A 16,771-nucleotide genomic window follows, 5' to 3' on the forward strand; every position below is an offset into this window, starting at 1 on the left:
CTGGGCCACCTAGGAAGCCCCACTAATACATTATATGTATGCACTATACATATAGTGCTTACCACTGTACATTAAGATACTTGTCTCTCACCTGAACTATTTATTGATTTCCTTATCTTTAGATGCCTTTAACCTTCAAAAATGCATCATTTCATACTCTTTCCTGAGGATATTACATTTAACATTTACTTTGAATGTAAAAATGCATGAAATACATGATGCCGAATCTAATTATATCAGCCTGTTAATCAGGAGTCATATAACTCCTGGGCCTGGAAAATTCACATTAAGATCACCACTACATCAGTATATTCACAAGTTTATCTTTGCATTTGTTTTACCCAAGAATCAGAGTGCTTTTTAAAAAAATTACTGTCTCAACAATAGAAAATACTTAAGCGTCTCATATAAAACCCAGTATCCAAGCTAGTGATGTACTTTATAATAAGTAATTCCTTGCCAAGAAATCTGTTTATAAACTAGTCTCACTATCCTAGCTACCTAAACTGACACATACTTTTTTCCATGTTAAAAACAGACACTGTTTTCTTTCTGGCCCTGGAATTGCCAACAGAGGAGCCACTGTTTTCAGCACACGACCCAGCTGACCAGTGCTGTGCCTCTTCAGATGCGCCAAGTCAGGGAAAGGACTCAGTATCCTAGCTTAACGTCTTCGGTACAATAAACCATAATCACATTCTTAAACAGTAGGCTGTAGCATTAGCTACTGAGTTTTAGAATCAGTTGATAAAACAGCATTTAAAAACATAGCATGTTTCTCTTCTGTGTATTTGGGTATATATGTGCGATGAAGGTAAAGATAATCTAGCAACAAAGTACAGGTTATCACCAAATACCAGATTTTTTTCTATTTTTTTATTTCTCATTTCTGTACAGTGTTTAACTATGCAAGTGAAAGTTTCTGTCTTCATGATCTGAGTTAAGATTTTTGAATTATGAGCACTGCTCATTCTGTTTATTACATTTTCTGTTCCATAGTTGTGTTTGTTGGGATCTGACTAGAAGATCAAACCAGTTATTTCAACAGAGAACCATATGTATGGTTCTACAGAGAGCCATAAGGCAGCTCTCAGGTACCAGAGTTAATTGCAGAAATGGCCACCACTCCTAGGATTGGGGGTTACAGAGGGAAAAGGTGGAAGGCTAGGCCCTATGAAGCTGACCTCTGAGGAAGAAGACACTGCTGTTTGTGCCAATGTGACTGATGGCAGTGGAGAGAACCAGATCCCTGGGGATAAAGCACTGATGGACTGGTGCTGCTTTGTCTTGGGCACACACAATGAGGCCAGTTCTGCAGAGATTTAAAAAACTGCAGACTTGTTTTTGTTAACTTCTTGAAGAAGGTACTGGATGCTGGGATTAAAAAGCGAGACTGAAATGATGATCACAGGAACAGCAAACAGGAAAAGTCAAGTGACACAGATAGGAAGACGCAAGGTGCCTCTTTCCTTCAACTCTGAAATCTCCTCCAGCCCTTCTTCTTGGCAAAGCCTAAATGTGGTTTTCAGAGCCCAAATCCTAGCATCACAAGGCAAAAGGTTGAACTTGGAGGTGATAGAATCTAAATACATTTTGACTTTCAAAGTCAAGGAAAGTCTGTGGCTAACCTAAATTACAGTCTTAGGTATAATAAACAGACAGAGTTTAGTCATGTCATTGAAAGGGACTTCTGTCATAACGTGCTGAATAAGAATTTAAATTTTGCTGCAATGATCAATTTAGTAAACCTTTTTTTCATATTTGTGAATCTTTTGCTTTTTAGCTTTTTTAAATTGCAACAAATAAAAGCACAAAACCTTGATGGTTTTATTATAGAAAACAAGTTTTCTAGAATCTTAAAAGCAAACAAGTCTAAATATGCCATGTACTGCTGAGAATGCCACAGTGGTTTCCAGTTGCTTGTTGTGTGCAGTATAAGCTCCACAGCCTCCTCATGGTGATCATAGCCTACTTGTCTAGTCTTATCTTCCTCTGCCTTCATCTGTTTTACCTAGACTCCAGGTAGGCTGGACTGCTCTCTGGCCTTTACCATACATTGAACTTAACTTGCTTCAAGGCTTTGCTCAGCATGCATTTTGGGTGATTCTCTTTTCCCATATGCTCCCCATGTAACTGTCAAAATCCTACCCCTCCTTCAAATCCCTCTGCAATTTATGGACTTCAGTAAAGTTTGTTTGTCCTGATTTAAACAGCTAAATGTGTTCAAAGATTATGGTATCATAAGTTACTTTTCAGAAAAGGTTTTAATCAATTTATAGTTCCATCAGCAGTATATTATGTGTGTCTTGTCTCACCGTGACCTCACTAACCCTAGTTGGTCTTGTTTTTAATTGTTGTTTAATAAATTTGCTTAGTAATTTTTCTAAATGGTTTGTCAGCCTGCCATCTAAAAACAAACTAAAAACAATCAGAAGGTTGTGTGTTCATGTCACGTTGGGGTCAGAGAGACTCTTTTTAGGGGCTTCCCTGGTGGCTCAGATGGTAAAGTTCCTGTCTGCAATGCAGGAGGCCCAGGTTCGATCCCTGGGTCGGGAAGATCCCCTGGAGAAGGAAATGGCAGCCCACGCCAGTGTTCTTGCCTGGAAAATCCCATGGACAGAGGAGCCTGGTGGGCCACAGTCCGTGGGGTTGCAAAGAGTTGGACAGGACTGAGCGATTCCACTTTCTTTTCATCTAAAAACAGCTGTTTTGTGTCCTCTTCCTCCCCTCTTCTCTACCAACTTATTTTTAACTGGGTTCTTTCTTTTTTCACTCTTTATTTTATATTTGAGTGTAGTTGCTTCACAGAGTTGTGTTAACTCTCAGGTGTACAGCAGAGGGGTTCCGTTGCACACGATACGTATATCTGTTCTTTCTCAGAGAAAGAACATGTATCTATTTCTTTTCATAACTGGGTTCTTTCTTCACAGGAGAAAGCATAGGTTCTCCCTCTCAACCTGCTCTATGACCTGCCATTAAAATAAAGCGTAGTGCCTACCCTTCATAAGCCTTATTCTCATCTCCTATTCACTTACACAGATTTCTGTAAAGAGAGTACTTACACGTTTCTGTATCTTTGTCCTCCTTAAAAACATGTATGGAAGTGGATTTTTATTCACTATTTCAGGAAATATTTTAGATTACCTAGTTCATGCCAGGCAGTGTGCTAGTGAAGAGCAAGCAAGCAGAGATACTGTGCATTCTTTGCCCTCCCGGAACAGTCAGAGTGGGAAGCAGGTGATATAAAATAAAATATGAGTGTGATAAGAGGTAAGAAGGAAAGGTATTTGTTACACTGAAGAGCTTATACCAGCTATAACATTGAGTCGGGGAAGATATCCATGAAGTAATTGAGCTGAGATCTGAAGATATGGTGGGAATTAATAGGCAGAAGGAATTTGCCAGTACTCCAGAACTGTTGTTGCCAAGTTCATGCTGTTAGGTCCATGAATACTGGTGTTGTATCTACTTGACCCCTAAGCAGTGCTTGATAGAGATGATTTCTCCTCCATTGACTCTTCCTACTTATGTGATTGTGATTCCTTACATGAAATGATTCACTCTCATTGCTTTAAATGTCTTCTACTGTGTCAAGGGTGTGTATATGCTAGGTTGCTTCAGTCGTGTCCGACTCTTTGCAACCCCATGGACTGTAGTAGCCCTCAGGCTCCTCTGTCCGTGGGATTCTCCAGGTAAGAACACTGGAGTGGGTTGCCATGCCCTCCTCCAGGGGATCTTCCCCACCCAGAGATCGAACCCACAGTTCGTATGTCTCCTGCATTGGCAGGTGGGTATTTTACCACTGGCACCACCTAGCAAGCCCAGGTGTCAAGGGTACCCAAGCTTATATTTCTGGACATGACCTGCAGAGTTAAACTTAACATATACAAAATGAAATTCTTGGCATTCCATGTACATGTTTTTTCTCAGTAGCCCTGGAATCATTTTTTCCCTCTTATTTGGAAGACTGTTTCTTTGAAGAGCAGTATATTGTTGCTTCGAGGCTAAACCAAATCTTCTGACTTCTGTTCCTTTAGTTGTACTGTTTAAAGAGTATGGCCTTCAGTATTTCTACTTTAGAAATCTGCTTACTTGATCAGTTGTTTTTTTTTTTTAAGCGTGCCAGGGATGGGCTAACATTTTTCACTATAAAGTTTTTCCCCATCATCCTGATATTGGTGTTACTAACTTAACTGCTTAATTTTTAATCTCTTTCTTGGTATGTGGTAAAACACTACAGAATATACAAAGGGTCTGTGGCTATTTTTCCTGAACTGTACCTGTATTCTATATTAACACACCTGTGTAGTGCTTTTGTGTACTTTGATATTGTTACTTCTGTGACATGCACCTGGTACTATCTCTGTCTATTATCTGATTTTCAACTTTTCCTTTGTCCTTTCATTTTAGCTGTGGCTCTTATAAATAATACATAGCCAGCTTTTCTCTGTTACTTATTCCAGAGTCCTTCAGTAGGCAGATAGGCTTATTTTTTATATACTCTCAACCTTATTTATTTATGTTGATGATTAAGTAAGCACTTTATTGGCACAAATAATTCTTAACCTAAATATATAATTATCATAAAGGAGGAAATAAAAATTTTTCAGCACCCCAAAATAATCAAACATTTTGTTCTATGTTCTTCATTTATATATATATATAGAAGAGAGAAGGATGAAGAATCCAATAGAGGAAGAAAAGGGAAACAAGTTTCTAATTAACTGTTTTCAACATTATTGTTAATTTAATTGTTTTGTAAATTGATAGCATTTCCTCAAGAGCAGAGAAAAGCAATTATTCTTTTAGTACCGAGAGTGCCTGACACACAAACATTCAGTAGGTGTTTAAGGAATGAGTAAGAGGAAGAAATGATTTTTTCAGTTTTTCTTTTTTCTCTCCAAAGATTTCTATGGAAAATGACTACCTGGGCCCCCGAAGAATTGAAAGTCTACAGAAAGAGGATGCTGACTGGCAGCGGAAAGCCCACATGGCCGTGCTGTCCATTCAAGATCTTACCGTCAAATACTTTGAAATAACAGCTAAAGCTCAAAAAGGTGAGTTTCCCAGTAAAATTATCCTTGTTAGGTATTTTTAAAAGTGAGTGGAGGTTTGTTTTTTTCCTTAATGAGTGGTTTAAGTATTTTGTGTTCACAATAGTTATAGAAAAGTATATAAAGACCATTCAATCCTAGAAGTTAAAGAAGACCACTATTAACAAGTTAAGGTATATCCTTTCAGTCTTTTTCTGGGCATTATGTGTTAACATATACTCACCTTTAAAATAATTAAAAATAATGGGTATCATGTAGCAGATTTCAATTCTGACAATAAATGTTTGAAGTTACAGAGCTCACAGCTTAAAGGCAAAATTCCCAAGAAGACTGTCTTCCCTTTAGACACTACTTGCAAATTTGGGGTGTCCACAGGCCATCTGTATTTGTAAACAGTAGGCTACAAATTTAGCGGTTTTGCTACAGCCCTTTTAAGTTCGAAAAATTCACTACAGTGACTCACGGAACTCAGGAAAACATAGTTCCCAATACAATTTATAAAAGATAGAAATCAAGGGTTTCCCTATGACTCAGTGTAGAGCATCCGCCTGCCAGTGCAGGGGACACGGGTTCTATCCCTGATTTTGGGGGATCCCGCACACCACAGAGCAGCTAGCCCCATGTGCCACAACTGCGAGCCTGAGCTCTAGAGCCCGGGAGCTGCAGCCGCTGAGGGCCGCCCGCCCGAGAGCCCGTGCTCCGCAGTCAGGGAAGCCGCCTCCGTGAGTGCGGCTCCAGTGACCGCAACGGGAGAGCAGCCCCCGCTCGTGCACCTGGAGGAAAGCCCGCACGGCGGCGCCGGTCAGCACAGCCAGAAACAAACCAGGAAGCTTCTTTAAGAAACATGGAAATAAGCCAGATGAGGAGATACAGACAAGGTCTGTCTGTCCAGGTACATTTCTTCCAACTCCCTTCCATAGGAGGCCACAGAAATCTTTCCACCACTCTCTGAGAAGCAGTTTGAATTATTCATATTCATATAGAGCATTCTATATTCATAATTTTCTGTGTTACCTTCATATTCCTGAACTGTTAGAAAATAATTTCCAGTGAAGTGAGCAGCAGTTAGGTGAAAGAATACATTCTGTCAAAATATGTTGATAGACAAAGTATTGACTAGCTCTTATACTAGGTAACAACATGAGACTGAATTAGGACAGGAACTGCTCTATATACATAGTCCTTAAGTGGAAAGCGAGAGAAAAGGCTCCAGACTCTTTTTGCTTTTACAGAATGTTTGGCTTTATTAAGTTGTGATTATGCTGCTGCTGCTGCTAAGTCGCTTCAGTCGTATCCAACTCTGTGCGACCCCATAGACAGCAGCCTACCAGGCTCCGCTGTCCCTGGGATTCTCTAGGCAAGAACACCGAAGTGGGTTGCCGTTTCCCCCTCCAATGCAGGAAAGTGAAAAGTGAAAGTGGAGTCGCTCAGTCATGTCTGACTCTTTGCGACCCCATGGACTGCAGCCTACCAGGCTCCTCCATCCATGGGATTTTCCAGGCAAGAGTACTGGAGTGGGTTGCCATTGCCTTCTCCTGTGATTATAGATTCAGGTAAAAATGAGGGAAGTTGCAGACTAGGTATTTAAGCAACTAGTTTAACTTTCCTTGATTTAAAGCCACCAAAACTCCTCAGTTTCACATATCTGTGTTGAAGGTGTTGATAATGCCGCCATGCCTATTCTATAGGATTGCTAGGCAGATAAATAGAATATATGGAAAAAGTACTTTGAAATTAACATAGCATTGTGTTATTATGAGTGATTGTGGTTGTGTGTGCATGAGGGAGAGAAGAAACAAAACAGATCATGTATTTGGTTAATATTGCTATGTAAAGTGAGAAAAACACTTGAATATATATTATCCTCTCATTTAATTTCCACAAGTCTTCCAAGGAGGTGCTGTATTTCTTTAACGTTTATCATTCAAGGGAATTTAGCCCAAGAACAGTTAAGTTTATGCCTTAAGTTACATGTTGATGGGTACAAGTGGGAATTTAACTCCAAGCTGTCTCCTAACCGCCTGCTGATGTTTTTTACCCTACAGAACACTGCTATATTGATACTACAGTTGCATAAATATTGTCATACATTTTTTGAAGGGATAGGCAGAGATTTAAAATGGCAGAATCATTTGATATGTAGGCAACATAAGTAGATGTTATTTGTTAAACCCTAAAATTAAGGATCAGATCAATGTTCAAATATGTTAGCATTTAAAGGCCACAGAAAAACAGAGAAACCAAAAGAACTATATTGAGAGACGATTCTGAGTAAGTAGATTGCTCATTTGTCATAAGAACTCAATAGATTTTTTAAGACTAAATCAAGAAATAGTAATGTTCTTGAATGCAGGTAATTACCAAGAGCAGGTTCCAAGTTGGTTGCATTTGGTCATTGGGACTAAGGGTGGAGGGAGGGAGTGGAGCCCTAGAAATTGTTCTTTTCCACTTTCAGCTTCTCTGTACAATTTTAATTTTTAAGTATGTTCTAGTATTATTGTGAAAATATTTTTAAATTTCATGAAATTCTGAGGCAGATGTTACTGAGACACTTTTTGCAAAGAGAGTTATGATGTAGTTGCAATACAAAAGTATTAATCACTTAACCTCTGAACATAAGAAACTATTAGAGAATGTATATTGACCTAAAGACTATATTAGATACTTCATAATAAGATTGCCTGCCTCTTTTATGATAATTAAAGCATGTTTCTGACCTGTTAAGCAGAAGGGACATAGAATGGTTGGATTCATTGTATAAGGACCCAAGATGAGTCAGCACCAAACAGTTAACTGATATCAGTTAAAACTTATTTAACTAGAAGATATTATCTGTTTGATTGTCAAGAAATGTTTCCTGGATGAGGCCTCTGTTGTGGCAAACTGGAAGTTTTTCCTTTTTTGTGTGGTGGCCAGAAGTTGGGTGTCTTCCTTGGGGCTTAACTGAACTCCAACAGTAACCTTAGCAGCATAAACTTCATGATAATGTCTAGACACTTATTTCACTGTATATCATATCATTAAAATACTTTTGGAGAAGGCAAAAAGTACATGAATTTAAATAATTTTTAAATAACTTTTAATAGTTATGGTTCTGATTTCAAATAACATACCTCAGAAAAGATATGAACCTTCACAGAATAAAGTTTTATAGAAACTTTGAAATTTAATAATACTGGAAAATGTGAAAAGAATATTTTTAAGTAAGTTTTAAAGTTAACCTGAAAACTAAGTTTCATCTTCAGAGAGTTATTTCTCAGGACGATTATTTAAAATTCTTATTGGAGACTTAGAATCTAAGATAGTATTGATTTATATAGTTTATAGGTATTTTATCATGTTATAGGTAATCTGTCATGAACTGGTACAGGTAATTTATCATGAGGGTAGGATTTGTGTGCTTATCTTTGAGTGGGTGATCATTGCAATCTTAAGACTTCCAAATTCTTTAGTATCAAGCTGTTTCATGTCTTAATGTCCTTTTTAAATTATCAATAGCTGTGTATGATCGAATGCGAGCAGATCAGAAGAAATTTGGTAAAGCGTCATGGGCAGCAGCCGCTGAACGTATGGAAAAACTTCAGTATGCAGTTTCTAAGGAGACTTTGCAGATGATGAGAGCTAAGGAGATCTGTTTGGAACAGAAGAAACATGCTCTAAAAGAAGAGGTAACAAAAGCCATGAGAAAAATATATAAAAAATTATTTTTAATTAAGATGTGCTATATTTGGTACAAAACTTAAATTTCTCTGACCCTCCGGGCAGCACTATCTTCATGAGGTGATGATAACTTTCACAATGGGGCCTATGATAGAATTCGAGTTATCATATTTTCACAGCATCCCAGCGTGACTGTAGGCAGCAGTTGTTAACAATTGTTAAAAGAAAAAGGGGCACTCATTTCCTATCCCCTCTTCAACTCTCACCACACCTTGGCAACTATTTTCTCTCTTTAGATTTGCTATTCTGGACATTTTCTGTAAATGAAATCATAAGACGTGATTTTTTTCATGCTTTTCGCCCCACATGATGTAATATTTTCCAGTCTATCTGTGCTGTGGTGTGCTTCATTGCCCAGTCTACTTCTTTTTCAAGTGAGACCCCACTGCATGGTTATACCACACTGTGCATTTATCAGTCGATGAGCTTTTGGGTTCTTTCTGTTTTTACAGCTTTATGAATAAAGCTGTTACGAACATTTTTATACAAGGTTTTCCTTTATCTTGGTGTGAAATGCTGTTTAACCTTTTGAGGAACTGCCAGACTGTTTTCCAAACAGCTGTACCATTTCCATCCTCACCAGCAGTGTACAAAATGATAGAATTTCTACACATCTTTCTTTACATGATCACTAATACTGTCTTTTTTGTTTAGCCATCCTGGTGGGTGTGAAGTGGTGTCTTGGGGTTTTGATTTGCATTTCTTTGATGCATTTATGTCTAGTATCTTTCTGTGTGCTAGGCCACTTATACGTCGTCTTTGGAGACATTTCAATCCAGATCAGTTCCCCATTTAACTTTTTTTTTCATGGCCTGTGGATCTACTGGAAAGCTAGGGAGCTTCCTAAGTTCTTTACATATTCCAGATACAAGTCTTTTATCAAATATATGATTTGTAAGTATTTGTTCCCATTCCGTGGCTTGACTGGATTGGCTTCTAATATGTATCTGTGAAAGTTGTACATTCTACTCTAGAGAAGAACAAAATGTCATCACTGCTTTTATTAATATAGCTTTATGTAAAACACATTGCTTTATGAGTGTGCATATGCATGTCTAACTCTTGTTTTAAAAAGACTGTATGAGGTAATCCATAATATATTATGGCCCTGATCTAGAAAGATCTTTTGTTAATGGATTTATTTTTCCCTCTGCTTATTTGCTACTGTTGTTAAAGGAAAAGGTAGAACTTGTTCTGAACTTTTTCACACTATTCAGAATCTCTTACAGATTTTAGCTCCATCTCTTCTTCATCTGAGGCATTGCCACTCTAACCTTTGCTAGTTAGCTTTCTCCTTTATGTTTCTAGATATTTCTTAAGTTCTAGAACTTTAAAACTTGAAATACTAGCATTTTATTGACTCTGAAATAGAGTGCTACTCTTCCATCACAGTGACTAGCTTTATTCTAACCAGGATGAATAGTACTAACAACATAGGGTGTCTAAAAGAGCTAGGTTTATAACTGTTTACTATTGCAAGAACATTTCTTACTAGAATTGGTCTCTTGTGGTAGAGGAAGGGCGAGGCTGAAATGGGCCAGGGAGTTTGGCATTTATCAGTGGGGTCATTTTCCCTGGGGTCATCCTAGAACCGTAATAGTCTGTTTTGAATGTTCTGGATTATGTTTGAGTTCTTCAAAGGATTTGGTAAAACTGTCCGTCATTCTTGCCAGGTTTATGCTTGTTGAGTGATATAATGTATGCATTGTGATTTTTATATACATCTGTGATGATGACTGCACAGTTTTATTAGTGTTAATTTAACACAGCCACATGACTCATGAGACCGAGACCAAATGTGATTTATTAAACCCATCCCAAACAAATCCCTTGCTTTACAGTCCTACCCTGTGGTTTAAATTATGAAAGTGAAAGTCGCTCAGTCATGTCCTACTCTTTGCGACCCCATGGACTTAATACAGTCCATGGAATTCAGGCCAGAATACTGGAGTGGGTAGACTGTAGCTTCTCCAGGGGATCTTCCCAACCCAGGGATCAAACCCAAGTCTTCCACATTGCAGGCAGATTCTTTACCAGCCTAAGATTACTGGAATGGGTAGCCTATCCCTTCTCTAGTAGATCTTCCCAACCCAGGAATCAAACCAGGGTCTCCTCCATTGCAGACTGATTCTTTACCAACTGAGCTATCAGGGAAGCCCTGATAAATTATGAGGAGATGTTTTAAAAAATGTTGATATGTTGCATCTCCTTAGGTTATTTTAAAAACAAAGACTTCTTCCAGATGTGACAGTGGTACATTACATGATACAATGCTGAACTTCGAATAACTTTTAAATTAACATTGAAATATTAAATATCACCCAGGGAAGCAAAATCCTATTTGATTAAAATTTTAACTACACTTTAAGTAATATTCTTTTTAATTTATCTCCCTTTAACTGAGTCTTGATTATAATCTTTCTCACTCTTTTTAGGTCATAGACTCTTCTGTTTGTAAATCTGAAATCGAGAAACACTCAAAAAAATACATGTACACACAGCTTTGTACACAAATTTAGTAGGTTCTTAAATCATCTGTACCTGAGCCTTTGACCCCAGATTGTCTGCCAGTGTTCAGTTGCTTCATGGATTCACCCGGTCTGATCAGTTAGAATACACTTCCAAACTAACTTGATTTCTTGTTCTCTCCAACTAGATTTGTCCTTATTTTTATTTTCAATGCAGATGCAGAGTCTACAGGGTGGTACAGAAGCCATAGCTCGATTGGATCAGTTAGAAGCTGATTATTATGATCTGCAACTTCAGTTGTATGAAGTGCAGTTTGAAATCTTGAAGTGTGAAGAGTTACTGTTGACAGCACAACTGGAAAGCATCAAAAGACTTATATCAGGTATGACGTATATCTAACAACACAGATCCACAAAATACTTTTGAATGAATGATGGAATTTCCCCATGTAGTTGTTTGCTTGGATAGGAAAAATGTACATGGATACTACTTTATTTCTTCTGTTGAGGCTAAAAAAACTTAAAGTCAAACAAGTGATTTAGTAGATGTAGCAGTTCAACTATGATCTTACCTTTGTAAAGTACTTTCTAACTTGCTTTGTTGCTTCAGCCAGAATCTGTACTCTCACTGTACTCTCAAATTTTTAATTTGGAAGACAAAGTTCATAGCTTTTTACATTGAACACTTAACTCTGTTACAGATACTGGCACACACATCCTCCCTCTGAGGTGTATTTCCTAATAATCACAATTTTACAGAGAAATTCAAGAGGTAATAGCATTGCTTGAGGTTACAGAATTAGTGAGTGGAGAAGAGCCTGTCTGGCTCCATAGCCCATGCTCTTAACCATTGCCCCTTGTTGCTGTTTTGTGACAGAAAAGAGAGATGAAGTGGTATACTATGACACTTATGAAAGCATGGAGGCCATGCTGGAGAAGGAAGAGATGGCAGCGTCTGTGCATTTTCAGAGAGAAGAACTACAGAAACTTCAGCAGAAAGCACGCCAGCTGGAGGCAAGACGTGGACGGGTTTCGGCCAAGAAAGCATACCTCAGAAATAAAAAGGTATAATTGTTTGACTGTAACCTTAATTTACATCTTGCTTTTATTCATTGCTTAATCCTTGACCCATATCTAATAATTCTAACCTGATTTGTCACTAATGCTTTTGCATACCTTTTAAAACTAAGTAAGAATAATGTCTTCTCAATACTTGAGCCATTATATTGACATACGGTTGTCAGAGAATTACCCTCTTAAACTTGTTAGAACAGCCAGTGGTGATGTGCTGTTTGCCCCAGCCACCCAGAGGTGATTCTGCTTGGGCATGACTACAGGACTCTATGTGATGCAAATCCTGGCTCCTTTTTATTTAAGGAGGTCAGGGGTGCTCTATAATTAAGTTGACTGGTTCTAACCTCACTCTTCAAGGAAATTTTTATTTACGTATACAAGAAATTCAAAAAGGCAAAATAGTTGTCTGAGGAGGGCTTACAAATAGCTGAGAAAAGAATAGCAAGGAGAGATAACAAAGCCTTTCTCTGTGCTCAATGCAAAGAAATAGAGGAAAACAACAGAATGGGAAAGACTAGAGATCTCTTCACCAAAATTAGAGATACAAGGGAACATTTCATGCAAAGATGGGCACAGTAATGAACAGAAATGGCATGGACCTAACAGAAGCAGAAGACGTTAAGAAGAGGTGGCAGGAGTACACAGAAGAATTGTACAAAAAAGACCTTCATGACCCAAATAATCATGATGGTGTGATCACTCACCTAGAGCCAGACATCCTGGAATGTGAAGTCAAGTGGGCCTTAGGAAGCATCATTACGAACAAAGCTAGTGGAGGTGATGGAATTCCAGTTGAGCTATTTCAAATCCTCAAAGATGATGCTGTGAAAGTGCTGCACTCAATATGCCAGCAAATTTGGAAAACTCAGCAGTGGCCACAGAACTGGAAAAGGTCAGTTTTCATTCCAATTCCAAAGAAAGGCAATGCCAAAGAATGTTCAGACTACCACACAATTGCACTCATCCTACACACTAGCAAAGTAATACTCAAAATTCTCCAAGCCAGGCTTCAACAGTACGTGAACCGTGAACTTCTAGATGTTCAAGCTGGATTTAGAAAAAGCAGAGGAACCAGAGATCAAATTGCCAACATCTGTTGGATCATCATAAAAGCAAGAGAGTTCCAGAAAAACATCTGCTTTATTGACTATGCCAAAGCCTTTGACTGTGTGGATCACGACAAACTGTGGAAAATTCTTCAAGAGATGGGAATACCAGACCACCTTACCTGCCTCCTGAGAAACCTGTATGCAGGTCAAGAAGCAACAGTTAGAACTGGACACGGAACAACAGATTGGTTCCAAATTGAGAAGGGAGTACATCAAGGCTGTATATTGTCACCCTGCTTATTTAACTTATATGCAGAGTACATCATTCAAAATGCCAGGCTGGATGAAGCACAAGCTGGAATCAAGATTGCCGGAAGAATATCAATAACCTCAGATATGCAGATGACACCACCCTTATGGCAGAAAGCTAAGAACTAAAGAGCCTTTTGATGAGAGTGAAAGAGGAGAGTGAAAAAGTTGGCTTAAAACTCAGTCAGAAAACTAATATCATGGCATCTGGTCCCATCACTTCATGGCAAATAGATGGGGAAATAATGGAAACAGTGAGAGACTTTATTTTGGGGGGCTCCAAAATCACTGCAGATGGTGACTGCAGCCATGAAATTAAAACATGCTTGCTCTTTGGAAGAAAAGCTATGACCAACTTAGCATATTAAAAAGCAGAGATATTACTTTGCCAACAAAAGTCTGTCTAGTCAAAGCTATGGTTTTTCCAATAGTCATGTATGGATGTGAGTGTTCGACTATAAAGAAAGCTGAGCACCAAAGGATTGATGAACTGTGGTGTTGGAGAAGATTCTTGAGAGTCCCTTGGACTGCAAGGAGATCCAACCCGTCCATCCTAAAGGAAATCAGTCCTGAATATTCATTGGAAGGACTGATGCTGAAGCTGAAACTCCGGTACTTTGGCCACCTGATGTGAAGAACTGACTCATCTGAAAAGACCCTGATGCTGGGAAGGATTGAAGGCAGGAGGAGAAGGGGACAACAGAGGATGAGATGCTTGGATGGCATCACCGATTCAATGGACATGAGTTTGAGTAAGCTCCAGGAGTTGGTGATGGACAGGGAAGCATAGCATACTGCAGTCCATGGGGTCTCAAAGAGTCGGACACAACTTGAGTGACTGAACCGAACTGATAAAAGTGTATACCGATTTAATTTATCGTTTTCACTCTTCATTCTTCTATTAAACTAAATCTGAGGTAGGGAAACTTAGCTGTATAGATTCTGCACATTTAAACTTTGTCTCTGATCTCCTGTGAGTGATTGCACCATATAGTCAGGGCTCTACAAATGATCTTGTCCCCTGCCTTCCCCTTTCCCTGTCCCCAGACTCCCAAGTTCAACAGCTGAGGTGACGGAAATGCAGGGCAAAGGAGGAGTGACAGAAGGCTGGCAAGAGAGGAATTAGAAACACTGTCGTAGAACCATGCATACTGTTCGACAGATAAGATGACTCTCTCTGTAACAGCACCCTGCACCCCTTGTTGTCTGCATTTCAGCATTCCCAGGGTCACAGGCTCCCCGGTTAATCTGGCATCCACGATAGAATTCCACACCCAGGGGTAGTTCTTTGGCTACAAGTAAATCACAGCCTGCCTGTCCTCTTGAAAGAACAAAGATGATCTCTGACTGTCCCATGAGGACATGAGGTCTATCCTTTGTGATTAAACTTTTCAGGAAGAATAAATAGAAACAACATTGTTCTTTTATATCTTAATTCTCCCAATAGCCAAAAAGCGTTCTCATACTTGAACATTCCTTTATCCTATTTACTGTGACTATTTCACTGCAAAAATGTTAGTGATACTTACTGTGAGGTATTGCTTTGGATCCTGCTGGAGTTATTGGGCAAACGATGGCATATGCAACATTTCACCTTTCTAAAATAAAAATAATTTTGAAACACACCTGAGCTCTGTTCTAGATAAGGAATTATAGACTTGTATCCTCATTTTTATAACCAAGGGAACTAAGTCTGCCCAAGGGAAAGTGGCTAGAATGGGTCAGAGATAGGATTGCATCCAAGGTCTGTGTGATTTGGAAACCTGTGCCTTTGTATCACTACGTCATGCCACTTTCCCTTGTGGGATTGCTTTGGAGAGGTTCATTTCATGATCATTACTTTTTAGGTAATAGAGTCAACCCAGTGTGGGTGAAGATAGGAAAGTGATAAAAACAGTTGCTTTAAAATACAGCTTCCCGGCTTGAAAGGCTACTCATATACGACTTAATGAGGTTGGAAGAGTGATCTTTTGGTATAATTTGAAAGTGTTGGAAATTGATGTTAACCCTTGTATCTCTATAGGACCCAGAGAAAATGAGGACAGCCTGGTACTACTGGAAAGCTGCCAGATGAGAGGATAGTGCATTATTTTGTAAAGAGCACATACCTCTTATTTAATATATTTTCATGTGATTAGAATTAGCATATCTATATTATACTTTCTTGTCTTTAAGGTCTCTTTTTATCTTTGAAATCTACCTATGACCAGAAGATTCAGATTTAATGATAGTGTTTAAACCAATCCTGGCAAAATCATGTTCTTTAATTCACCAGAGAGCACTTAAGAAACAGAGTTTAAGAGTTATATATCCATTTTTGTTCAGGCTGTTTTAAAGAGCATAATAATACTTGGGGTCTTCTGGCCTAAATCTTCAGATTTGAAAGAGGCTTTTAAGACTCCTGTGTACCCTTCCACTCTCCCATGGCGATTCCTCCTCTTCCAAAAAAGGGAGAAACCAGGAATTATGTAGTTTAATAAACGAGTTTTTAAGGTACTAATTCATGCTGGTTTATGCTGCTTCAGTATTCCAGGTGAGAAACCAGAGGTGGCTTACTTGATATTTTATTGTGCAGGTATATGTTAAGGTTAAAATTTAATTTACTCACTTGTATTAAAAAACACATTTCATGTATTTTTAGGAAATTTGTATTGCAAAACACAATGAAAAATTCCAGCAACGCCTTCGGAGTGAAGATGAGTATAGAACCCACCACACAGTACAACTAGTAAGTTTGCATTCTGGAAAACTTAGAATAAAACTTTGAATTTTGCATATCTCAAAGTGAATAAAATCTACAGAGATTAAGAAAATGTTATAGCTAGATGTGAGCATTAGTGGGAAAATTGGTTCCAGGATACTTGCCCTGCCCACATCCTTCAGTCCCCAGAATCTCTGGATGTGCTCCAGTCCTTTACATAAGCTAGCATAGTACTTAACATATAACCTGCACACATCCTCATATATTCTTCATCTCTAGATTACTTATAATACCTTATACAGTGTAAATGTGATGTAACTAGTTGCCAGTGGGCAAATTCTTTGAATTCTGCTTTTTGGAACCTTCCGTGTTTTTTGTTTTTTGTTTTTAACCTCC

At 38.5% G+C, this 16,771-nt stretch overlaps 1 protein-coding gene across 2 annotated transcripts in view; it reads left to right on the plus strand.

Annotated features, from left to right (window-relative positions):
• Window positions 1-16,771, plus strand: part of JMY (junction mediating and regulatory protein, p53 cofactor) — a 73,704-nt gene that overhangs the window by 32,289 nt on the left and 24,644 nt on the right. Inside the window, exons 3-8 of one of the 2 annotated variants that reach the window (XM_070468604.1) lie at window positions 539-676; window positions 4,907-5,057; window positions 8,553-8,722; window positions 11,460-11,625; window positions 12,120-12,307; window positions 16,316-16,402. In XM_070468604.1, coding sequence (XP_070324705.1) covers window positions 539-676; window positions 4,907-5,057; window positions 8,553-8,722; window positions 11,460-11,625; window positions 12,120-12,307; window positions 16,316-16,402 — 900 coding nt within the window. The remainder of the gene's footprint in view (window positions 1-538; window positions 677-4,906; window positions 5,058-8,552; window positions 8,723-11,459; window positions 11,626-12,119; window positions 12,308-16,315; window positions 16,403-16,771) is intronic. The other variant, XM_020897766.2, reaches the window with a different exon arrangement.

Source organism: Odocoileus virginianus, chromosome 6, assembly GCF_023699985.2.
Source record: "Odocoileus virginianus isolate 20LAN1187 ecotype Illinois chromosome 6, Ovbor_1.2, whole genome shotgun sequence".
NCBI lineage: Eukaryota > Metazoa > Chordata > Mammalia > Artiodactyla > Cervidae > Odocoileus > Odocoileus virginianus.